Source organism: Hemitrygon akajei, chromosome 10 (assembly GCF_048418815.1).
Source record: "Hemitrygon akajei chromosome 10, sHemAka1.3, whole genome shotgun sequence".
Lineage (NCBI taxonomy): Eukaryota > Metazoa > Chordata > Chondrichthyes > Myliobatiformes > Dasyatidae > Hemitrygon > Hemitrygon akajei.
The window spans coordinates 19,417,828-19,444,138 of NC_133133.1; the positions used below are offsets into that span (position 1 = coordinate 19,417,828).

Here is a 26,311-nt window from a genome sequence, read left to right on the forward strand (position 1 = left end):
GTGATGTAGTCAGTCAGAATGCTCTCCATGGTACATCTGTAGACATTTGCTAGAGTCTTTGGTGATATAACTCATATTCTCAGTTTTACTTTTGCATAATTTGTCTTCTTTTGCACATGGGTTGTTTGTCAGTCTGTGTCTGTTCATGTATAGATTTTGTATTTTTTTTGTTCCCTACTAATGCTTGCAAGGAAACGAACCTTGGGGTAGTATATGGTAACATATACATACTTTGATAATAAATTTACTTTGAACTTTAAGCATTGCTAATGTTCTTTTAATTTTGTTAAGCAAGGTTTGTCAGTACCACAGTGATGTAGGAAAGTAGTCAATTTGTTCTGCTGTTGTGACTTGCAATTGTCACACATGGGACTGAATCTTGACGTTCAGTCTTTCAGTTCATTGGTAAAATAGCAAAAAGGTTTTGACCTTTTCCTTTTGTACAACGAGGCATAGTTTTTTTTTAAAGGCTGTAGCATGTTCTGTTTGGCATGTCTTAATCCATGAACATAGATTTCTCCAACTTCTGGTAATCTTTCCCCTCTCCCCTTCTTTTATTCCCCACTCTGGCCTCTTTTTTTCTTTTCCCCACCTGCCTATCACCTCCCTCTGGTGCCCCTCCCCCTTCCCTTTCTCCCATGGTCCACTCTCTTTTATCAGATTCCTTCTCCAGCCCCTTTACCTCCTAGCGTCTCACTTCATTCCCTCTCCTCCTCCCACCTGGCTTCACCAATCACCTTCTAGCTTGCCCTCCTTTCCCTCCCCTCACCTTATTATTCTGGCATCTTCCCCTTTCCTTTCCAGTCCTTAACTGTTTATTCATTTCCAGAGATACTGCTTCACTTATTTAGTTGCTCTGGATCTCTAGCATTTGCAGAATCTCTTGTGTTTATGTTCTGTTTACTATTGCAAGCAGCTGATGTAATTATTAATCACGTGACAATTGTTCTGGCCTTGCTGTCTATTTAACACCTGTGAAGAACAGACTGGTAGGAATAGATCTATTCCTCTTTATTTGTTGTTTTTGCTCTCAAAATTGACCCCCCCCCCCCCCATTTTCCCTAAATGGTTAAATTTGCCCTGAAGTCTGAATTAAAATCAGTATTGTGGTATGCCAGCCGGGCCTATGAAGTAGATCCTGTGTGGCTGCTTTTTAGATAAACTTGTGGCATAAATGAGCTCCACAATGGTGATCAGACCTTTATACGACCTCAACACAATTCTTGATTGCTATTTTAAAAATATAGTCTGCATGTTCTGGCAGTGTGATGCTATAGGATGACTACTGGGTTTCTGTGCAGTTCTAGCTACAAAGGTTACAGGGGGAAGCAGGAGAATGGGGTTAAGAGGGATAATAAATCAGTCGTGACAGAATGGCAGAGCAGACTCAATGGGCTGAATGGCCTATTCTGCTCCTATGTCTTATAGTCTTACATTCACTGTCTTAAGATGCTTATGCACGATTTCTGGTCATAAATGACTAAATTGGTGGCATAGATGAAGAAATTTCCTATTGAAACTTTTCACTGATTGGATTAAGCTCTCTTTTTACACATTGCACAGGTGAATTGTGATTTTATTGAAGGTAAGGGGTGGAATTTAAGGATCATTCTATTCTGCGCAGTCAGATCATGGCAGTTAATAGTTTGCAAATCCAGAAGAAATGTAAATTTCAAATTAAATCTCTAAGAATGGTTGATGATATGGAGGACCAGGTGTTAGCTAAATTTCTCAGAGGGAATGGGCAAATAGTGTGAGTCAAGACTGAGGTGATTCAATGTGAAGTCTGCAGACAGTTAAGTTACAGTGGTATGAATCCAAATTTGCACTGGTGAGAAGCCAACCCCTGCAATGAATTTTGTGTGTATCAGTGCCAACTTGGAATACAGTAACTCGCATTAGTAATGCGCTTCACACTCTGCTAGGAAAGATTTGGCACATTTCGCGAGGAGGCAAACTGATGCACCCAGCAGGAAAAGGATGAAGTGTAAAGCTGTGGGGCCGAAATGAGTGAGGAGATCCAGGGCATTATCACGAGGTTGGACTTTGGAGGGATTTGTTAAGACGGGAGTGTGCGGGCAAGGTTTTGAGCAAGAGAAAGCAGGTGGGATTTAAAGTGACAGACAATGAACTTGCTTCCAGCAGTAGAAGGTATCAGTGGATGTTGCCAAGCACAGAGTCTGGGATTTGGGTGGATGGATTGTGTGGTTAGAAGGTGGATCCAATGATTAGTAATCCAGAATTTTTACAGAACTGGTGTAGACATTAATTATTGAATTAACTGCAAGTTTGAAGAGAAGCAAAATTGGTGTATGTTAGAAATTCTTTTGATATTGCATATCATTAATGAAGATATACAGTAATAAAGAACCTACAGGATTGTTAATGTGCAGGACGTGGCCTAAGTGATTGATGGGAATTGAGTTGTAAAGCTCCAATCCATTGACCAGTTACTCGTTGACGTGTGCTTCACAATCTGACCTCCATACGATAAAATCCATAAGATGGATTTTAAAAACAGGAAAAGTCTGTGAATAAGGTGAAAGATGGAAAGACTAAAAAGAATAGTACCTGGGGTAGGACTGGAGGAGGTGTATGTGCAAAATTATTATATGAAATTGGGAGGAAAGGGTTACATTGATCTTGGAGTAGGTTAAAGGGTTAGCGCAAAATTGGGGCTGAAGGGCCTGTACTCTGTTTTATGAAATTGCTGGAGGCATGTGGAATGAATGTTGGAAACGAAGTAAAAATGCTGATCTGAAATTGTTGAATTATTTTGGAAGAATGTAAGGGGTGGGTGTCTCATTGAAACCCATCAAATATTGAAAAGCCTAGATAGGGTGGACATGGAGAGGATGTTTCCAATAGTGGGAGAGTCTAGGTCCAGAGGGCACAGCCTCAGTATAGAAGGATGTCCCTTTAGAACTGAGATAAGGAGGAACTTCTTTAGCCAGAGGATGGTGAACCTCCGGAACATTCCCAGAGGCAGCTGTGGAGACCAAGTCATATATTAAAGCAGGGTTGATAAGTTCTTGCTCCTATGTCTTAAGGAGACTGAGTCTTGATGTCTGAGATCTGTGATTGAGAAGGGAAGAGGAATATTGGTATTGGCATGCTTCAGTTTGGTTAACACTGGATTGTAGAAAATGTTAATCACCTCTGGGACTTGATAGGAAGGTCACAGTCAAAACCTGTTTTGAAGGTGAGGCTGAATGTCTTTTCTGGAAGCTGATCGTCACTGAAGGAGAACCTCTAGCTAATTTAGATGACAGACACTTAAATTAATCCAAATGAATAGCATTAGAACCTGATACAGAGTTTGACCCAAAAGATCAACACTTCCTTTCCTTCCGTAAATGCCGCTCGACTCACTGAGTTCTTCCCGCAGGTTGTTTGAGATGGAAAATGAATCAGCCATGATGTGGATCAGACTTGATTGGCTGAATGGACTAATTCTGCTCCTTTGTATTAAGGTCTAACAAAGAAAGGGAACCCTAATTGCAATTTTTTTTTGGGTTAGTTTGGTGACTAAATGATTGTTTTGTAGTTTAGTGGTATAATTATTTTGTAGTCTTTGATGTTAGGCTCTACCAGTACATGTGGGTGGTGTCTTAAAGGAGAAATGATGAGAGGAACAATCGGAAGATGCCCGAAAACCTAATGCAATACTGTTTGTTCAAGAGTGGTCACTTTGAAAGAGTGTTCTATGCGTATTTTTAAGAAGCCTTTTTTTAAAAGGTGATTTTAGGGTATTTTTAAAGGTATTTTAAGAATATCCATTTTTAGTGTAGTTTAAGAATGTCTATTTTAATTGCTCTATTGCCCAAGGTATTGTTTGAATGAGGGATTAAATTAAGCCATTATATCTCTCTTTAGTTAAGTGCTTCTCAAGCAATAATGGTAGAAATGTTATGTGAGAGAGTGCTTGGAAAAACTCTCGGCACTGTTTGCTTGCACCATAGATGGTTGCAGTTCACTGAATGTGAAGTGTTTTGATGAAGTTCTGTGGGAAATGATACGGCATTTCATTGATATAGATCTTCCATTGAGGTTTTAAACATTTCTGTCCTGCATAATAAACATTAGTGGTTTTGAGCTTGGAGTAAGATTATATTTTGGAATGGTAAGAACATTTATGTTCAAATCAGGTGATGTTTATTAGAACAGCATCTGCTTGGGTGAGTCAAATAATACCCAATCAGATTTGGCAGATTGAAGTCTTTCTGAATTGAGTCCAGTTGGACAAGTGTAGATCACTTTACACAAGGACTATTTTGGGATACCAGATTTTACCCATATAAATTAACCTTCTGTAACTTATGTTTTGCATCACATAAAACAAGACTACAGTGTAAATAAATGCACTAATTTTGAATTGAATTAGCTGATTAAGGTAGTGAATAAGTGAACCATGACATGAAAATAAAAAAGACCCAGTATATCTTTGCCGGAGAATATACTTAATTTCTTCATTTGACCTGAGGCTTCTAGCTTAGGGCAAAGGTTGCCACCTCCAATTGTACGTGGTGCTTCTTGTTAGCCATATTTGCATATATTGATGAGTGCAAGATTAGGCATGTTTGTGATGTAATCATAATCAGATTTCAGATTTCTTGCCTAGGCTAACTTTTAAAGAATGACTACCTTCATTCAAATAACAATCCCCTGGTCCAGGAGTGGGTCGATAAGATAGAATCACACTAGATGGGCAAAAGGGCCTGTTTCTGTGCTGTAGTGTTCTAGGATTCTAAGCATTGTAAAGTAACAAGGTATGATTAAAATTACATTAACCTATATTCAGAGATTAAAATTATTCATCTTTTTAAATCCCTCAGCCACTTTTTATACTCCTGTTTCATTTTTTTTTAGCAAAAGTGCAGAGTTGGCCCTTCCAACCCTTCGAACCACGCTGCCCCAGCAACTGCCAACAAACCCGATTAATCCAAACCTAATCACGGGACAATTTGCAATGACTAATTAACCTACCCTATTTCCATTTTAACCTGGCATCAGTGTGTATGCTTTAATATTTATTTCCATCTTGGGTCAACCTAAGGCTCCCTGGTAGATTGAACACAAATTTGTATAATCCGGGAACATTTATGACCATTCATACTAGCATATCCACGCTGAAACAACTACCCACTTATCACCTAGCCCTGCAGTTATAATTTTTCAAGTAGACAGTGAGTTGAGTATTTTCCATTTCAGGCATTGAATTACTGAACCCTATTGCCGTCTGGATGAAAGATTTTTCTCACATCCCCTCTGATCCTTCTCCCATTTTCTTTAATTCTTTTAAGTCCCGTGGATTTTGACCAAGGGAAGAATTTCTTCCTGTTTATCTGGGGTTCTCATTATTTATACACTTTGATTAAGTCTCCCAACAGCCTCCCTTTTTCCAAAGGAAATAATCTCAATTTACCCTGTTTTCTTTGTTGACAAAATTTTCCAGTCCTCATAAATATTTTCTGCACCCTGTCCAGGCATTCACATCTTTCCTTCAATGTGGTGGTTTGAACTGTACAGTACTGTGTAAAAACCTTAGGCACATATATATGTCTAGGATGCCTAAGACTCTTCCACAGTACTGTAGTAATTTTATGTATTGCACTGTACTGCTGCCACAATAAAAAACACATTTCATGACATCTGTGAGTCTTGATAAATCTGATACTGATGTGGGTTTCTATTTGGGACTGAGAGTCAGAAGGGGGTAGAGAGAGGGGAATCATGGTTGGGAAAAGGGGAGGGAGCGGGAAACACCAGTGATCAATAAACCAATTGTTTAGAGTCCAGTGACCTTGCCTGTTGTGTCAGGGCTGGATGTGACTGTACCCGTGTCACACCCTGTCCCGTCACTCCTCTGTCGTCTGTCCCACACCCCTCCAGCGGCGTTCCACTCTCACCATTCCCAACATTCTTGGCTCCTGCCAGATTTACAAACTCACTCTCCGCTCTACTTTGACAAATATAGTACTGTGCAAAAGTCTTAGGCACCTTAGTTAATTATATGTAGCTTATTGTTTTGTACAGTCCTGTATTGCATACACAAATGGTGCCTTGTCTAATATTTTATATTATTCTATCATGTTATGTATAATTTTAGTATAATCTCCCTGCTCCAGTTATCAATGCCTTGGTTGATAAAGACCATCAACCTCAGTATCTTTTAACAACTTATCTATCTTCACTGCTTCTGTAAAGTTGACATGCCCTTCCTAATCCTCCTCCAGGCTTCTCAACTCACTCCCATTTATTCCATAGATCCTTTGGCTTGGTGCACTTCCCCAAATATAGTACCTTACAATTCTGTGGATTAAACATTTTACTGCCCAACTGACTAGACCACCTATATCCTTTGAAGTTGAAAGCCGCCTTCCTTTCTGTTAATGAGAAAGCCAATTGTACCATTTGAGAACGTTAATTTTTGTTGCATATATCAATGATCATGGAGCAGAGGACCTGTACCTACTGGTAAAACCGTTCCAGTCATAAAACCCACTGTCAGTCACTACTCCCTGTAACCTGCTACTGTGTCAGTGACTTAGATCTCTCGCGTTTCTACCTGGCCTGCCCAGAGGGTCCTTGTCATATGTCTTGCTGAAATGTATTAATACTACATCAGGGCCCCTGTCCTCATCAGCTTTCCTTACTATCTCTTAAAACATTTAATCAAGTTTGTAAGCCATAGGGTGCCACAGTAGTGCAGCCACGCTAGTACATCTCGGGGCATTGGGACTTGACGTTCAATCCTGCAGTCCTCTGTAAGGAGTTTGTGTATCCTCCCCATGGAATGCATGGGTTTCCTCTGAATGTTCAGGTTTCCTCCTACAGTCCAAAGATGTACCAATTAGTATGCTAACTGGTCATTGTAAATTGTCCCATGATTCTTTTATTTTGAGATAGAGTGTGGAATAGGCCTTTTCAAGCTGTGCCACTGGCAACCCCCAACTTCTAAACCTTGTTTAATCACAGGACAATTAGGCTAGGGTTAAACCGGTGGGTCACTGGCAGCGCAGCTCAAAGGGGTGGAAGGGCTTATTCTGTGCTTACCTCGAAACAAAAGATCAGTAACTCCCCTTAGTAAATCCACATTGACTGTTCCTGGGTAATCTGCATTTCTTAAATTAATGTTATATTGTTCCTTCAACTTGTTGCCAATAATTCTCCCACCAATAAAGTTAAACTATCCTGTAGTTACTCCATTCCACACTTTCTAAACAAAGGTACAACATTACCATCATAATTTTTTTAGCTAGAGGGGTTGCAAAATGATGATCAGAGCACCTGCAGTTTGCTTTTTATTTATTGCAAATTTATTGGAATTTATTTTATTGTTGCACAGTAATTTATCTACTTCTAAGATGCTAAGAAAGCTATACTGAATGCAGTTTATGAATTCTGTGCCCTTTGTGCTGTCTATTAACATCTGTGTAATTAAAGTTCCCCACCATTATTGTCCAAATACTTTCGCACTTGCCAGAAATTTTCTTTCAAATTTACTGTTCCATTTCCCTTGCCTATAATACACTGCTAAGAAAGATATATCAGTCCGAGTGGGACTGTGCTTTTTTATTCTGTAGTTTATCCCACATAGCATTGTTCGAGGAGGATTTTAACAAATCATCCCTTCTCATGGCTCTGATTGTTTCTTGAACCTTTTGGCACCCTCTGGTTTCTTGCCTGAAAACCCTGTAATCATAAATGTTAAGGTGCCATTCCTTTTACTCCTTAAGCCATGTTCACAATAGCGATAATATCATACTTTCATGTGTTTTTAAGCGTTTTCAGCTCATTTGCTTTGTACACTATACTTTCTGCTCAACCTATTTTCATAAGACGTGACTTCTAGTCCAGGCAGCATTCTGGTAATTCACCCTCTGCCTTCTCTAAAGCTTCCACATCCTTCCTATTATAAAGCAATCAGAACTGAACACAATTTTCCAAGTGTGATCTAACCAGGGTTCTATAGAGCTGTAACATCCTCGTGGTTTTTGAACTCAGTCCCTTGACTAATGAAGATCAGCACTCCATACGCCTTTTAACAATCTCTGGATTATTTCCACTGGCATCCCCTCTCCCCTTTCCAATGGCTGCAGAAGTGGATGATAGTACACATGAATGCTTGGCTAGAAAGATGAGATGCTGCAAGACAATAGGATTCTTGGGATAATAGGAGTGGGTCTGGGACAGGGCTGCATCTCAACTGTGTTAATGTTTCCTGTGACGGTTTTGGGGAGAATTTACACCAGGTTGACATCGGGATAGAAATCTGAGGAAAGGTTCAGAAGGGAAAAAAGCAGGCCTAGAAATAGAAGACGGGTAATTATGGAGTGCATTGATTAATAGGTAATTAATTTGAAGCTGATTTTTGTAGTTTAAAAGATCGGCAAAATGTATTGTGCAGTAATGTTCAATAACTACTTTTGAGATTCTACTTCTTATTGCTTTTAGTCACTTCATAAAATACAGTTCTGATTTGCTCCATGACCTCTAGCTATTTATTTCGTCCTTCAGAATTTTCTTGCAGTTGCTCATTGAGATGTTGGAACTGGCACTGGGAAAGCAATATATCAACCTGAAGTTATAGTTGTAGCCCTACAAATTCCTGTCCACTCTCCTAACTGCACAATGCCATATACCTACTGCTGCTGTGAACTCTATTTTCCTCAATGTACAGCTGTGACACCCTTGGTGCTATGATCTGGCTTTGGCTACCAACCCCTAGAAGAATGCTCTGCCATCAGTATTCAGAACTGAATACTAGTCAAAGAGTAAGCTAGCCTTGGGGGGGGGGGTTTCCTGAACTACGTGTGTCTTCGTGTCCATGTCAGTTACTCAGACTCCTCGGTCAGCACTGTCTTGACCTTTGGGGTGACCGCTTTCTGAAACGTGTTATCTACTAAACAGTGAAATAGTTTGTACTGATGTTAGCTGTGCTCAAGCTGGATAGACTGTGGGTTGAGCATCTCCAGCTGAAGACACTGTGGTTGGTTCAGAATGTGCATTCTGTAGGTCTAACGTGCCCTGCCATACCTCTACTTATTAGATTAAACAGGGGACTTGGTATACTCTTCCTATTAACTATCTTATTGATTTACTGAACCAAATGCGTGCATACACACATGAAGGACTGTCTCCTGAACTCCTTATAAGATCAATGGCCGCTAATTACAACAATTTTTTTAACTCATCAAATCTGTCTCCATCATATCCTTAATACTTGGGGGTCTTTGTTTCCTGTTCTCCTCTAATCCAAAGCAGGAACTGGAAGAATTAAAGCTTACTCAGAAAATTGTTCATAAAATATAGAAGCAAATTTGGCCATTTGGCCCCATCGAGTCTTCCACCATTATATCAATGCACCCCAACCCCATTGCACTTTATTTAGATTGCAGTGGGCAGATTTCACTAGATGTCATTTAGACAGAGAGGAGAAGGGTGAGAGGTGCACGTGTCTTGGTCTGATGAAGACTGGCAAAGGTGAAACTGCAGAATGTTAAGAAATACCTTTTCTCAGCAGTTCGATTGGCTTCTGGATGTGCATCTTGGTCTAACGTGTAAATTTGTCTAAGTTAGTAATATAAGTGAAAAATAGTCCTCTCAAGATTTTTCTCCAGTTGTCTTGTGTTAAGCAACATTTTGTTTTGAAATACTTAATACTATTTTAGTTTTTCAGGGTTATTCCCTCACCTGACTTTGCTATATAATCCCTTTTGGGTAAGGGAAACTTAATTTTAATCAGGTTCAAGAAGCATGACTAATGTTGTCCTTTTGTTGGAAAATGACTGTAAGGATTGAAATGTCTGATCCCAGAGAGCATACACTTAAGGTGAGAGGGGATAATTTCAAAGCAAATGTGAGGTGTTGTGAGTTTTTTTACACAGAGAGTGTTGGGTGCCACAGAGGAATGGACTTGCCTGGGTGGTGATAGTGGCAGATACTTTAGGGACTTTTAAGAGATGTTTAGATCGGCTGGAATTATAAGGATATGGCCATTGTGTGGGCATTAGGCATTAGTTTAATTGGCCATTTGCTTCTTAATTTATTTGGTTTGGCACAATGTTGTGCGCCAACATTGAGGACTTGAGATTGAAGCTTCTGTTATGTTGGATGATGCAGTTCATAGAGCCAACAAGAAATTGGCTGAGATTTGATAGAGGTGAACAAAATTATGAGGGGTATAGATAGGATAAGTGCAAACAGGCTTTTTCCACTGAGGTTGAGTGAGACTAAAACCAGAGGTCATGGGTTAAGGGTGAAAAGTAAAATGCTAAGGGGTACTTCTTCACCCAGAGGGTGGTGAGAATGTGGAATGAGCTGCCGGCAGAAGTGGTGGATGCAGGTTTGGTGTCAGCATTTACGAGAAATTTGGACAGGCACATGGATGGGAGGAGTATGGAGGACAATGGTCCAGGTGCAGGTTGATGGGACTAGGTAGAGTAATAGTTTGGCATGGACTAGATGTGCCAAAAGGCCTATTTCTATGACACCATGACACTCTAACCCCCTACTGTAGGTGTTTAACTGGTTCTAAAATACTGGACCTATTCATTTGAAATGTTCGACAAAGTAATGAATTTGTGAATTTGAAGAACTTGCTGAAATGTGAAATACCTTCCTATATATAAAAGAAGGTAAAAAAGGGAAATATGAGATTGAATGCATGTGGCATACTCCTGTACTCCTTATTTACATTTACATTCCAAATTGCCTTGTTCCATGGAGACCTGCAAGGAGGCTCCCACTGACCATCTTGAAACTTTGCTGCAGAAACTTGGAGGAATTGGAAAAATAATAATTATAGGTGTTCTCGGGTGTTAGTTATTTGTCCTGATGACATAGAAGCAGAAATAGGCCATTCAGCCATTTGAGTCTGTTCCTGCATTCCATCATGGCGGACTTATTATTATATTCTTAACCTGATTCTCCTGCCTTCACGTTACATTGTATTCAGAATGCAGGGGCCAGATGTCATTAGTTTTCATTTAGACAGAGGAGAGAAGGGTGAGAGGTGCACGTGTCTTGGTTTGATGAAGACTGGCAAAGGTGAAACTGCAGAATGTTAAGAAATATTTTTTCTCTGCAGTGTGACTGGCCTTTTGGTGTGCATCATGGTCTGACATGCAAAAAAAAAACTTCAGGGCTCCAGTGCATTATGGCTAGCGGCTTGAAAAATAAATAATTTCATGGCCTGATGAGGTAATAGGGCGGCACTGTAGAGTAGTGGTTAGTACAAAGCTTTGCAGTACAGGCGACTCTGGTTCAATTCCTGCCACTCTCTCAATCTCACTGCGTGGGATTCCTCCAACAGTCCAAAGACGTATCAGTTGGTAGGTTAATTGGTCATTGTAAATTGTCCTGTGATTAGGCTAGAGTTAAATCAGGAGTTGCTGTGCAGCACAGCTTGATGGACCAGAAGAAATTGTTCCACACTGTATCTCAATAAATAAATAAATCCATAATAATACAAGTCATGCCATTGAGTAGTAGGCAGTAATTACCCAAAGTTTCATTGCCAACATATGGCATCTAGAAAAATCTGAAACTGACCAAGCTAACCTAAGAGCTTTGCAGATTCCTTAACCACCAGATAGTACTTCTGATTAAATAATACATAAAGTAAATTAAAATTTCATAGTATTTCAGAATTCTCTGAGAAGTTTTGATTTTACTGTTCTGTTAAAAAGTAGTATTATCTTCTTCCATCCTGTTTAAAGTATGCATTTGTTTTAAAATCAGTGCTGCATAGCAAATACAGCTCTGTTAAGAAATCCTTCAATCGAGCATCCAGTCAGAACGACCTACTTTTTTGTTGGCATTCATGATTGCAAATTCTTAACTATTTTTTGCTTGTACAATCAAATTGGAATATAGAACAGTGCAGCACAGAAAGTGTCTTTTGACCCACGATATTGTGCCCACTTTTTAACCTACTCCACAATCAATGTAGCCTTTCCCTCCTACATAGCCCATGACCCTCCATTTTTCTTCCATCCTTCTTAAACTCTTATATAGAGGTGGCATGGTAATGTAGCAATTAGTTAATGCTTTTACAGCACCAGTGACCCGGGTTCAGTTCCCAACCACTGTCTGTGGGGAGTTTGTATGTTCTCACCATGACTACATTGGTTTCCTCCAGGTGCTCCAGTTTCCTCTCTCATTCCAAAGACATACGGGTTAGTAGATTAATTTTCACATGGGTGTAATTGGGCAGCACAAGTTCGTTGGGCCACAGGTGCCTGTTAACATGCTGTATCTCTAAATAAATGTGGAAAAAAATTAAATCTCCCTAATGTATCTGCAGTGCTTTCAGGCACCTACCACTGTGAAACAAACCTATATCTGACATCTCTAAACTTTCCCCACTCAGCTTAAAATAATGTCCTCTGGTATTAGCTTTTGCCACCCTGGGAAGAAGGTGCTGTCTATGCCTCTCATAATCCTATACAGCTCTGTCAAGTTGCCTCTCATCCCTCTTTGTTCCAAAGAAAAAAGCCCTAACTTGCTCAACCTTTACATTATTAACATGTAAGCCATGACTACAGAAACACTGTACTTCAGCCAAGCCCCTCACCAGATACAGCCACAAGTACGTCTCCAGGCAATGTGCAGTGGAAGGCTCTTATTGGAAAAAGGGAAAACAGTTGTTCCAGATCTGAATCCATTATATTTCATAGACTAAATTTAGCAATTATGATGGTTGTTATTTTCATAGTGTTAGCTTTCTTACCAGTTATTGTTCAAAGTTTCTTTCCAGGTGTTTCAAACAATCGTTTGTCAGTTATAGTCATTAAATTTTAAGGTCCAGTTCTTCTAGCATTTGGCAACATCTTCAAAATAGTATATAGTTCTCTGTTTTAGGGAAAAATGTGGATTCAATTTGTGCCATAAGCTGCTTTTCTGTCAAAACTCGTGACGGAATAAGAAACCAGGTGTGTTTTTCAAATGATTAACTCTTGTTTGTGATTTTAACATAACCTAAATAATTTCCAAGCTGCTGCACCTCGCAATGAGACTAATTGAATGTGAATATGAGCGGGAAGCCCAGTTGATATTGTTCAGTCCCTGAAACTGGAGCTGCTGAATGAGCTTCGCTGTAGTTTTGGCTGGAATCACCTGCCTTCATTTTCCTGAGAACCAAAGTGAGAAAACACCAAAATACTGCTGGTTGTGAAAGTGGAGCAAGATGGCACTGGCGACCAATGGCGACGTTTTACAGAAAACTCACAAAACTGCTAGATCATCCAGTAGATATACTTCTGAACTATGATTGCTGCAGTCTGCAGCCTGTAATTTCCCTTTTAAGGATATATTTTGAACCGACTAAACAGTCTGGCACTTTTGCCATCTCCTGGGGGATCTGGCAAACTAGACTCTCAAGTGTGCAGGAACAGCCGGGATAGCCACTGCTGGGAGTAAATGCCGCACTGAGGACTGATAGCGGAAAGCAAACGCATGGTCAGTTCCATTACACCGTGCTGATTGAAGAATCAAACAAGAATAATATTGTCGAGGACGAGCAGAAAACGAACAGGTGTTCAGCGCTGTCTGCCTGTGTTTGACCAGTCTCTGTCTCTTCTCACTGCTGCCATCAGGCGGGAGGTGCGGGAGTCTTGGGGCCCCACGCCGCCAGGTTCGGGAGCAGTTGTTGCTCTGTGGCCATCAGGCTCCTGGACTGACCTCATTCAGCTCAGCCGTGGATCACTTTTGGGAACTCTGCAGTTACACGTGTTTCTGTTTCTTTTTACTATTTGTGCGATTTGTCCTCTTCTGCAAATTGAGTATGTGGCGGACTTGTGTGTGTTTTTATTAGTGATTCTATTGTGTTTCTTTGTTTTGTGAGTGCTTGCGAGTAGATGAATCTCAAGGTTGTATATGATACACATGCTTTGATGATAAATTTGAACTTCTAATTACAAAAATATGATTGAAAATACTAGAAATGAACAGCAGATCAGGCAGCATCTATGGGGCAGGAAACTGAACCCTTCAAGATCAGTTTCCTCAGAAGCTAATTGACACATCTGCATGGCTCAGTGCAACATGAATAAGTGCCTGGAGCACTGAGTGAGATACCTGGAAAAAATCACACTTGCTCGATCTGTCTATTTGAAACAATATTTTGAACTACATGCCCTTATGTAAACATTCCAATAGCATTTGGACCAATTTTTTGTCTTTCATCCTCTGTGAACCTTAGTACCTGCAGCTGCAGTAATTCCTACTCACTATTTTATGTATCCTCACTATGACAACACTTAGAAACTCTTGGCCTTGTGTTCCCTCTCTATGTGTGGAATCTCTTTTGGCCCTGGTACTATCCAAGGTTTTTGTACTGCTTCAATTCTGATCCCTGAATTTCTTCACTTTGACTCCTTGTCCTCTCCATGGCTACAATGCCCTTAACTATCACAGAAATTCAAAATATTCTATGACAGCCCTCTTGCACTCACCACAAATTTTGTCAGATTATGTACCGGTGAGGTACCTTGATTGTTTTTCTGCATGACAGGCACTGTGTAAAAGTGGGATGGCATAGTAGTATAGCAGTTAGCACCTGTGATCACCGATTGGGGTTCGATTCCTGCCACTGTCTGTAAGGAGTTTGTACATTCACACCATGACACATGGGTTTTCTCCAGGTGCTCCACTTTCATCCCACATTACAAAGAGATATGGTTAGGCTTGTGCATTTGTGGGCCTGTGTGTTGGTGCTGGCACTGGAACTGTGGTGAAACTGAGCTCCCCCAGCACAATCCTTGCTGATTTGATTTGCTGCAAATTAAACCTTTCGCTCAATGTTTCAATGTACGTGTGACAAAACTAATCTTTTATTTCATGTATCTTTTGTCTCTCTGAAGAATCAGTTGTGGAAAGAGGTGACTAATTACAGCAAACTTACTCCTATGTTAATGGGTTGGGCTTTATCAGAGGGGATCTAAATAGGCAATGGGAATTACTGTATGTGGGTTCCATCTAAAACCTGGAAGTTTGTATTTCCTTGTATTTCCTTTGATTTTGACTGCACTACTAGCACAGTTAGGTTTGAGTATTCTCTACCCAAAAGGGTTCCATTCAGGACTCTGCAGGTAATTTTTCTTTGTACCTGCTGGTGAAGATGTGAGTGGCCAGTTGCAGCTCTTGATGCAGAACTAGGACTTTGAACTGATTCTTCACTCTGTGTCTGATGAATGAGGGAATAAACTGTGGTGATGGGTGTGGGGGACTAGGGGGGAACAGGAGCAACACTTCTAGGTCCTTACAAATAACATTGTGAAAGCTCTTACTTGTTCCTCAAAGTTATATGCCTCTTTGTTCAGCCATCCTCACCTCTGTTTAGCTGACAAGCCTTGTATTTCTCGCTTATTGAGTTAATACATAAAAGTTGGCTACAGTGTTACCTTTTCATATCATTCATTGATGATGCTCACACAGAGGACTCTATCAAAAGGACTTCAGTGCTCTGTACAGTTGTTTATTAGCATGACATCTGTAAACATCCTGCAAATAAGGTATATTATCCCTGTGTGTGTGTTGGAGGAGGTGTGGTGGTGTGATTGTCTTTGAAAGTATACCCCAGAAGAGTGTGAAGAATGGCAAGAAGGAGAAAGTTAAAAACAAAATATTGAAATTACAGTCAGTGGCCACTTAATGAGGTGTACCCCTACACTTACTTGTTACAGCAAATATTTAATCAGCTAATCACATGGCAGCACCTCAATGCATAATGGCATGCAGACATGGTCAAGAGGTTCAGTTGTTCAGACCAAACATCAGAATGGGGAAGAAATGTGATCTAAGTCACTTTGACTGTGGAATGATTGTTGGTGCCAGACAGGGTGGTTTGAGTGTCTCAGAAGTTGCTGATCTCTTAGAGTTTTCTCTGACAGCATTTTCTAGAGATTACAGAGAATGATGTGATAAACAAAAAACATTCAGTGAGCGGCAGTCCTGTGGACAAAAACACCTTGTTAATGAGAGGGGTCAGAGGAGAATGGCCAGACTGGTTGAAGCTGACAGAAGACGATGGTAACTCAGATAACCACATGTTACAACAGTGGTGTGCAGAAGAGAATCTTTGAATGCACAACACATCGAACCTTGAAGTGGAAGGTCTACAGCAGCAGAAAACCACACTGGGTTCCACTCCTGTACCTAATAAAGTTGCCACTGAGTGGATATTCCAGCCTGTAACGTGCTCTCAGCCATCTCCATTTTCCAGAGAACCCCGTTTTACCTTAAGTACCATGGAATATTTACTTCATCTTTACTACCCAAAAGACATTTTAAGCATGAATTTATAAGGTGCGGCATAGTAAAATCTGTTGAGATTTTGCTGTGGAATCACCAAGATAAGAAAAGGGCAGGAATTTTAAATAAACCTGGTCCATTAATCCAATGTAATAACATTATACTTTGTGAAATGTAATATGGTCCCAGAAGCTGAACTGAAATTTGAAAACCTTTTAGTTTTTTAAAAATTAATTTACCTTTGTCACCATGGTTTCAGAATAAGCTGAGAGGTGAATGAATTTGATTGTTGTATTGATCCGTAATTCAATTTTTAATGCGAACATGATAGTGTTTATTTGAAAAGAATGGTTTCTGACTTTTTATTGCTCTTTGGAAACTTCAGTTACACTCTAAAGTATATTTGTGCTTTTTGCAGATTATTTCAAAGAAAACTTGACCTAAGAAAATAATTATACAAGGTAAATATGAAACCCAATAATTGCTTGCTTAAGTGCCACATGTTGGTTCATTTATTTGGAGAGAATCATTTCAATGTACAGAATTTCTTAGATCTTTTTCTGAATAATAAGTTGGCATTCAATTACCTAGAAGACTAGATTGTATCCATTGCCTCAGATCTCACTCAAGGTTGTCAGAGATGTCACTCCATAAGTGCTGCAAGTCCCAAAATTGAAAAGTGGTGAAATGTGGACCTATCGAATTAATACACCAATTGATAATGTGGCCGAAATCTAAAGCTAAATGTGAAGATGTAGTGGGAAACTGAACAATTTCAGTACTTGTCTTCTTCCCAAACTATCCTGTTCTAAATTGGCAATTGGCACCAATGTCCCAAGTGAATTGGTGACCTTGCTTTGTGCATTTTTTTTCAGCTAAACGAATTATGTTTATCTATGCAACATGAAACAGAATATGATAATCTATTCAGACTAAAATAGTGCTTGTCTGTAGGGCAGTAAATGGGCAATACAGGAGGGCTCAGGGTTATCTCAGGCCTTTGCTATGTACTTCTCTGATGTAGAGCCAAAGTTGAGTGGTTAGGTTCCTTGAGGTCATGGGGAGAATGACCCAGAGTTGGAGAATTTGGAAAAGAAGGGGTCATTGCTGATCTTTGAGAAGGGATAATGGGAGGTGGAGAGGAATGCCTGGTAGTTTTCTGGCTAAATATATTTGGGGTGTGTAATTGGAAGTCATGGTTTGGCAGGATGTGAAATAGTGTTGCTGCTTTATTCTCTGAATGATAGATTTGCCAGGAGTGATATGTGTGTATTGGTGATCATACTGTCGATGGACAGTGGGGATGTACTGAAGGGTGGGATACTATGTACTTTAAAGAAAATAAGTCATATTACCAATGCAAAGCAATGATATTTTCAGTCAGAAGCAGACACTGTGAAACCTTGCTTATGCCCGACTGGCCTGTAAAATAGATGGGTCATGAAAGAGTAACTGATGTTATAGAACCTGGCGTTCAGGTATATGCAGTATATTGGATGTCACTATGCACGTTCAGTGCGTCTCCTGTGTGTTAGTAGGCGCGGTCCACATCAAACTACAAAGCATAGCTTTCATCCATTTTGCATAAGGTCGTGAATTTTTCAGTTGCATATTATTTTCCATTGACATTGGATTGTATTATGGCAAGAAAAATGGTGGCGCACAATCTAATTTCTTTGTCTTACAAAGGTTTGTAAATATTTGGAAAATATATTCAATACCTAAACATGAATTTACAGTATTTCTTTGGCTGAGTTGCTGGATTTGGTTTTATTGCTGATATTTCAGTTTCTGTGTGATTCGCTGTGGTTGACACCCATTTTATTTTGACTTCACTGAATTTGCTGATCTTGGTGCCCATCCCCCTCCAACAATCCAACTATATTCCTGTAGAGATTAGGCTAAACCTATCTTCATCCACTCTATTTGTTTTGTTCTATAGCCTGACGGCACTCTTGTGGTTCTTGTACACCACAAGGACATTTGGCTTATATTTACTTCGGTTATTTAACCTGAGTTGTCCAGAATTCCAGTCGACAGAAGTCTAATAGCAGGGAGGTTGGAAAACCAGATATTAAAATATGGAATACACTCCTTGCACACTTTATTAAGTACAGGAGTGGAACCCAGTGAGGTCTTCTGCTGGTGTAGCTCATCCACTTCAAGGTTCAATGTGTTGTGTATTCAGACGTGCTCTTCTGCATGTCTTTTGTAATGCCTGATTATTTGAGTTACTGTCACCTTCCTGTCACCGTGAATCAGTCTGGCTATTCTCCTCTGACCTCTTTGATTAACAAGCATTTCTGCCCACAGATCTGTCACTCATGGGATGTTTTTTTTTGTTTTTTGCACCATTCTCTGTAAACTCTAGAGACTGTTATGTGTGAAAATCCCAGGGGATCAGTGGATTCTGAGATACTCAAACCACTCCATCTGGTGCCAACAATCATTTCAGTCAAAGTCACTTAAATCACATTTCTTCTCCGTTCTGATGTTTGGTCTCAACAACAATTGAACCTCTTTTATGTATCAAGTTGTTGCCCCATGATTGGCTGATTAGATATTTGCATTAATGAGCAGGTGTATCTTATAGAGAGGCCACTCAATGTATATTCAGCAGGTTGGGTAAAATCCGTGCAAGGAGAAACCGTTAACATTTTAGATGCGATGGAATCTCGTTTCATTCTCGTCAGATGCTGCCTGACCTGCTGAGTGTTTGAAGCGTTATTTATTCCTAGTTCCTTTCCAGTGTACTGTGGCCCAGCGCAGCCACTCACTCCTAATCAACACATAGTTATAATTCTCTTCAATACTTGCCCAATTTGTATAGTCAAATTTGAATTATATTTACGATGCTGTGACTGAATGCAGCATCGTGATAATAAGGATGTCAAAGGTAATGGGGAGAAGGCAGGAAAATGGAATTGAGAGGGGTAATAACTCAGCCACAATGGAATGGCAGAGCAGACTCACTGGGCTGGCGTAATTCTGCTCCTGCGTCTTATGGTCTTAGAATGAACAGGTACTTTTAGGAGGGCTGATCACAAATTCTGATTTACTTGCTACTTCTTCTGTCCAGCTCAACCATTTTTCTATCATTTCATTTCACCCTGTTCTCACCTGTTATATCAATTTGATGCTCAGCTTTTATTGCTCATTTTTACAAACATTTACTTGGCAACATGCTCACCGAGCCCTAATTTGACCCAATTTCTTGCTTAAACACCAAGAGTGCTTCCAGATATGTTTATCCCACCACCTCAAGTGAATCTCATGTAATTCCTGGAGTGCATACCATCTTGGCTCACCTGCCTGCCTCAGCAGCTTCTTGGCTACTGAAACGTGAGGAGAAAATGGGAGATGAAGGAGAATAAAACTAGCAAAACAGATAGTAAATTAAAGACTGAAATTGTTACAAAGGGTCTGGGGTGAAAAGATGACAGAACAGGGGTAAAGTGATGCGTAAACGTGAAGGAGAGAAGGAAGTGAAAGAAGACAGACATCTGAACAGATGACTGTGGGTGTCACAGTAGCGTAGTGGTTAGTGCAATGCAAATGCGGATTTAGAGGTTCTGATGTTCAAAGTTCAATTCTGGTACCACCTGCAGTTCCCCCATGAACCGTGTGGGTTTCTTCTGGGCGCTCCCACAGTCGGTCCAAGACTCGCTGGTTAGAAGGTTAACACAAAATACTCTGCAGATGCTGGGGTCAAGGCAACACGCACAACACACTAGAGGAACTCAGCAGGTCGGGCAGCATCCTTGGAAACGAACAGTCAATGTTTCAGACCGAGACCCTTCATCAGGACTGAAGATGGAGGGGGCAGGGGCCCTATAAACATTGAATTCTCCAACATCTGGTAATTCCCTCCCCCTCCCTTCCCCCATCCCAGTTTCACTCTGCCTCCTCCTCCAGCTGCCTATCACCTCCCTCATGGTTCTGCCTCTTTCTACTACCCATAGTACATTCCCCATACATTCCTTCTCCACCTTTCCTGCCTATCCCCTCCCTGCTTCCCCTCCCCCACCCTTTGATCTTTCATCTGACTGGTTTTTCACCTGGCACTTACCAGTCTTCTCCTTCCCACCCTCCCCCCACCTTCTTTATAGGGCCCCTACCCCCTCCCTTTTCAGTTCCGACGAAGGGTCTCGGCCCGAAACGTTGACTGTCAGTTTCCACGGATGCTGCCCGACCTGCTGAGCTCCTCCAGCATGTTGTGCTGGTTAGAAGGTTAATTGGTGATCGTAAATTGTCTTGTGATTAGGCTAAGGTTAAATAGGTGGGTTGCTGGGTGCTGTGGCTCATTGGCTAGAAGCACGCTATCTCTAAATAAATAAATAAAATTTTAAAAAGGAATGCTGGGAGTTTCCTTGGGAGGGTCCAAAACTGTTTTGTCAACCATTGTGCTAGAAATATTTATTGTCCGGGATAGACAGTCCAATAGGTGATTTAGGAATGAATGTCAACTTAAAAATGTAAAATACATTCTTCAGACATGCAAGATTTTGTTCTATTACAATACGCTGTGTATTCCCATAAGGTGCAGTAGCCACTGCTTAAATGATTCTTACACCCATTCAAAGATATTTTTACTGTACTTCATCTCCATGTCCCCAGCAGATGGTTTATTTCATGTCAACTCTGCCATTGGTACCAGAGTACAGTATCTCTATTTTGCCAGTGACAGATGAATGTTTCTTAGGTTTATTTGTTTTGGAAATAGCCTTTTGTATGGGGCTGGGCCTATGATCCCGGGTTACTTCTTTCTTTTTACAATATTTTTATTCAGAAGAAAAAAAAAGATTTACAGAGTGCAACACATAGATACATCTCAACATAACTTGTGTACATTCATATATTATAATAAAATTGATCAAAATGTGATAGCATAACACATAAAGGTATACCACTCTGTAATCAAAAATTTAAAGATAGGTCATACATCATAAAATAAATTTTTTTATATATAAAAAGAAGTCAACCCCCTACCAACTACCAAAGAAAAAAGCTGATGGATGACAATGGATAATTAGAAAAAAAACATATTCACTTAAGAAGATAAAAATATACATAAAAGTCTGTGCACCGTTAAACTTTATAAATTGGAAAAGTAATTTAGGAAAGGTCCCCAAATATCATAAAAAGATTGTTTTGTACTTAAGACTGAGCAGCGGATCTTTTCTAAATTTAAATATGACATAATATCACGTAGCCATTGAAGATGTGTAGGAGGGGTAGACTCCTTCCATTTAAGTAAGATTGCTCTTCTTGCTAAAAGAGAGGTAAAAACTAAAACCTGTAGGTTAGGAGTTTTTAAAGTTATATCTTCATTTTCAATAATACCAAACAAGGCAGTAAGGGGATTTGGGTCAAATTGGACCCTAAAAAGTTGAGAGAAGGTATGAAATACTTCCCGCCAAAACTTTTCAATTGTAGGGCAAAACCAAAACATATGAATTAAAGAGGCATCAGCAGAGTTGCATTTATTACAAAGTGGAGAAACATTCGGGTAAAAACTGGAGAGCTTCTGTTTAGTAATGTAAGCTCTATGAACCACTTTAAATTGTAGAAGAGAATGACGAGCACAGAAAGATGATTTATTAACCCGTTTGAGAATTTTATTCCATCTGTCATCAGAAATCTGACAATTTAGGTCATCCTCCCAAGCTTTTTTTATTTTATCTAAAAAGTCTTGTCTAGAATCAATCAACAAGTTATAGATACCGGTAATAGAACCATTAACAAAAGGTTTTAAATTTAAAAGATCGTCCAGTAAATTTTTATCAGGACCTATAGGAAAAGTAGCTAATTGGAAACGTAGAAAATCTCTAATTTGAAGGTATCTGTAAAAATGTGATTTTGGGAGTGCAAATTTATTTGACAATTGGTCAAATGAAGCAGGAGATCCTGAGATAAACAGGTCCCAAAAACACTTAATACCTAATTCATCCCAATCTTTAAAGACTTTATCAGTCATGGAAGGAATAAAAAAAAATTAAGGAGAATGGGAGATGATAATGAAAAATTTGCTAAACCAAAATATTTTCTAAATTGAGACCAGATCCTTAAAGTTTGCCTAACAGTTATGTTATCTGTTGTTTTATTTGCTGAAAAAGAAGAGTATGGTCCAAGAAGAGAGACAATAGAGGAATTTTTTACAGAATTAACTTCTAAGGAGACCCATGATGGGCAATCTTTACAATAAATGTAATAGGACCAGAAAGTAATATTCCTTATATTGGCAGCCCAATAGTAAAACCTAAAATTGGGTAGGGCTAGTCCACCCTTCTCTTTATTTCTTTGTAAGTAAACTTTACTTAAACGAGCTTTAATGCCGGATTACTTCAAATTAATTTTCCTTTGTTGCACACATGGTTTACATATTCTAGCTGCCTTAATTATTCTGCATATCCAAAAAGGATTCCATGTTCCTGGCCCAGGCCACTCCTGAACATTGAAGTTCCATGCTTTCCTTAGTTCCAGATTACAAAACAAAAGGCCATTCAGCCCTTTGCATCAATGCCAGAGAAATCCCATCAGTTTCATTCCCTCATTTTACGTTCTGTAGTTCTGACAATACATTTCCTCTCACATGCCCATTAAATTCCCCCATGATTCTCTATACTGTATTTACACAATGGTGGAATTCACAGCAGCCAGGTAATTTACCAGTTTTCTGTCTTTCTTTTGTCAGAGAGCCTTGGCATGGTTCCAGATTGTTTTGTCACAAACAGTAAACTGTCAAATGTTCTTAGATTTCAGCAGAATCTCTAGACCTTCAACCAGGTTCTGTTCCCTGACCTCAAATGTTCACCTTTTCTTCCATTGCTGACCGCTAAGCTCCATAGTTCTTTGACTACTTTCCCCCACGTTCTGATCTGAGAATCAGTATTTTATCTTTGTCACGGGAGTTTCTTAGCTCAGTTGACTTGGTTGGTCATCTGTGCTGCAGTACCCACCTCTGATGGTCTTCTGAAGTCTACTCATCCACCTCTGTGGGTATTGCTCTTCAACTTCTTGCAAAAGGAAAGTAAGAGGCAAACTTCGAGAATGATATAGAAACAGTGGAGTTTTGCAGGAAAGAGGCGAGTTTTGGGCAGCACGGTACAACCTGTTAGCTTAATGCTATTACAGCGCCAGCAACCTGGGTTTGATTCCTGTCTCTATTTTGTATGTTCTCCCCATGACAGTGTGGGTTTCCTCTGGGTGCTCCAATTTCCTCCCTCACTTCAAAGATGTATGGGTTAGTATTGATTAATCAGTCATATGGGTGTATTTGGGTGGTGTGGGCTTGTTGTGTTGGAAAGGCCTGTTACTGTGCTATCTCTCTAAATAACAACAGTAAAGTGAGAAATGGAAATTAGTAGAATCAGTCACAAAAATGACCTGGTATCAGTGCTACAGGGAGTCAAATAACACCCAAAGAGAAAAATAAAAACTAGAAAACCAGCAATTAAAAAGTGAGGTGGTTACAAGGCAATAATGGTAACACATTTCATAGCAAATATTCATTCATTAGTTATGACTGCGCAGTAGATTCTGTGAATGATCATAAGCAGAATTACATGTGTTTAGTAACGTGTTTTAAGAATGCTTGATTAATGTTGTTTAAATAGTTCTTTGGCATGGTCTGAGTAAAAGATGAGAAGTTCATGGCATAAAATTTCCACGGGCCTTCAGCTCTCCTGCCATAACTGACGGAAGCTCAGTAGAAGCAGTGTAAACAGCTGCTTCTGCTGAAGGCATGAGGGAGATTGAGGGGCCCCTGAAGGAATTTAGTTCTGTGTTTTAAATCACAGATGTACAGACTTTAGGTTTCAATGTAAAAAAAATACAGGAATTTAACAAGTTCCCTGTTTTGGTTGTTTCCTGTATTGTCCCTGGAAACTTGTGCCAAGATGGTGCTACGCAGGGGACTGCACCAGATTATCTTGGTGCTATTAGTGCATAGTTTTCATGCACAGATCTCATGCATGAGCACATGTGCTTAGGATGAGCGAATTGTGTTGCTTATCCCTTTAGCGAGTGTTAAGCGTGAGTAATTTCGTGAGTGCTGCACACTTGCTGAAACTGACGTCATGCCTGCACCTCTTAAAGGGGAGGTGACCACTGAAACCAACCACTGCTGGAAGGCATTGTGGAGCTTGGGAGCCACTGAACAGAAGAATGGCAGCACTGGCACGGGAGCGGGCACCCCGTTTCATGGATGCGGACCTCGACATCTTAGTGGAAGAGGTGGAAAACTGCCGGAAGATCTTGTACGCTAGGGGACCCAGGAAGCCCTTCAGGACAGAGATGAAGTACCAGTGGGAGGAAGTGGCCAGGAAAATCAATGTTCAGAGTGATGCCCCAAGGACCTGGTCCCAATGCCGCAAAAAGTTTAATGACCTCACACGTGTGGTCAAGGTCAGTGGTGACTGCAACAAACCCCATCTACCACCACATGCACTCCCACAGTTACATACTCACCATTACCCAGCACCCACCCACACACACACATACACATCTCACACTCACTTAACTATTCAACTGTGGCGGCCATTTCACACTCTTGCATTGAAACGCGCTCATTAATGCTCTTCACTGTCTCTTACAGGAGAAGATTACTCGCAACCGCCAGCAACAGAAACAGTCTAGAGGGGCCCCTGCCCGTGGCCAGAGGCTCAGCCGCTTGGAAGAGAGAGTGCTGGCAATTATGCGCTCGGATGCCACACATCCAGTGGCCGCCAGTGGATTGGAGATCATTGATAATGATGGTATGCACCCATCCAATTCATCTTTCCATGTTTCAGCACCTTGCTCCTCCCCCACGAGATTTAATATCCAATGACCAAGCTTCAAATGTGTTCCCCTTGCCTGCCCCCTTCCCTCACCGTGACCGTACTTTTGTTTGTTTCCCATTTCAGACGCACAGGACGTACCGCCAGGCTTTTCCCAAGCTGGTGAGCTGCAGGGGTCAGAGGAAGAAGACACACAGTCACTGCATCTGTCACTCCCATCCACCAGCTCAGATCCTGGCACCTCGCGGACTCTGGAGGACAGTTTAGAGGCGAGGTCTACACGTGGCGAGTCACCGGGCGCGTGTGGACCTCTGCCAGGCCAGGGGCGGCGGGTAGCTCAATCACCAGCTTCCCGGAGGGCAAGATTGTACACGGTGGAGGACTCAGATGATGATTTTGACGGGGCAGCATACAGGCGAAGACTGATGAAAATGCATGTGGACATGCTTGGTGCGTTATCAGACCTGCCCGAAAGCCTTCGGGAGATGTCAAGAAACATGGGAGAGTCCAGCTGCAACTTTGCACAGGTCTTTGCACGGAGTCTGGAGCCCATTCTTTCCAGCATGGAAGTGGTGGCCAGTTCCATGTCAGCTCTGGCAGACCCAACCACCATGCAGTGTTTGATGACGGAAGTTTCAGCTTCCATTGCGGTGCAGGCAGAGGCCACCCAGAGACTGAGTGCTGCGGTGGAAACTCAGACAGCGGCCAGTCAAGCACAGACAGCTGCCATCATGGCTCTGGATTCCACTGTTGGCAGGGGCTTTGAGGCCGTGAAGGCACTCTTGCGATCAGCTGATTGCTAGGCTGGCTGACACCGTGGCCCCAGGGGGTGTGTCAGTGGGCCCATGGAGTAGGAATAGGCTGTCCTCTCTCAGAACGACCTGATTCATGCTCCTGCCAATCTCACTGCTGCTCATGGAGGAGTCTGGAGCTGAGCCATCGAGGCCCAGAGCTGCTCGCGGGCCACCCTTCACGGACATCTGCAACCTCCTCCACTGCAGGGCAGCAATTGTTCAGCAGCTTAGCTGGCATCGCAGTGGGGAGCCAGGTGTAGAAGTAGTAGGCTGGATAAAGACCATTTGGAGAAAAGTACTAAAAGAATGTGTAAGGGTGATGAGTAAAAGATTGTATGGTGTGGTTATTGTGTTGGAGGTATAATAATCTTGGATATTTAATTGCTTAGCTCTGATATTTGTGATTTGTGAAATAAAGGAACACTTAAGATGACCGTTCACAGAAGATGGCAACCAAACGTGTCATCATGGGGATTTGTG

At 40.8% G+C, this 26,311-nt stretch overlaps 1 protein-coding gene across 5 annotated transcripts in view; it reads left to right on the top strand.

Moving 5' to 3' along the window:
* The window catches only part of LOC140734203 (transcriptional regulator Kaiso-like), a 48,347-nt gene that overhangs the window by 13,201 nt on the left and 8,835 nt on the right, over window positions 1-26,311 (top strand). The window contains exons 2-4 of one of the 5 annotated variants that reach the window (XM_073057864.1): window positions 16,676-16,718; window positions 24,355-24,663; window positions 24,854-25,013. The exons of 1 other annotated variant lie outside the window; for it this stretch is intronic. In XM_073057864.1, coding sequence (XP_072913965.1) covers window positions 24,424-24,663; window positions 24,854-25,013 — 400 coding nt within the window. In that variant the 5' untranslated portion in view covers window positions 16,676-16,718; window positions 24,355-24,423. Of the gene's footprint in view, window positions 1-16,675; window positions 16,719-24,354; window positions 24,664-24,853; window positions 25,014-25,856; window positions 26,142-26,311 lie in introns of those variants that run through there. 3 more of the 5 variants (XM_073057865.1, XM_073057867.1, XM_073057866.1) reach the window with 3 other exon arrangements.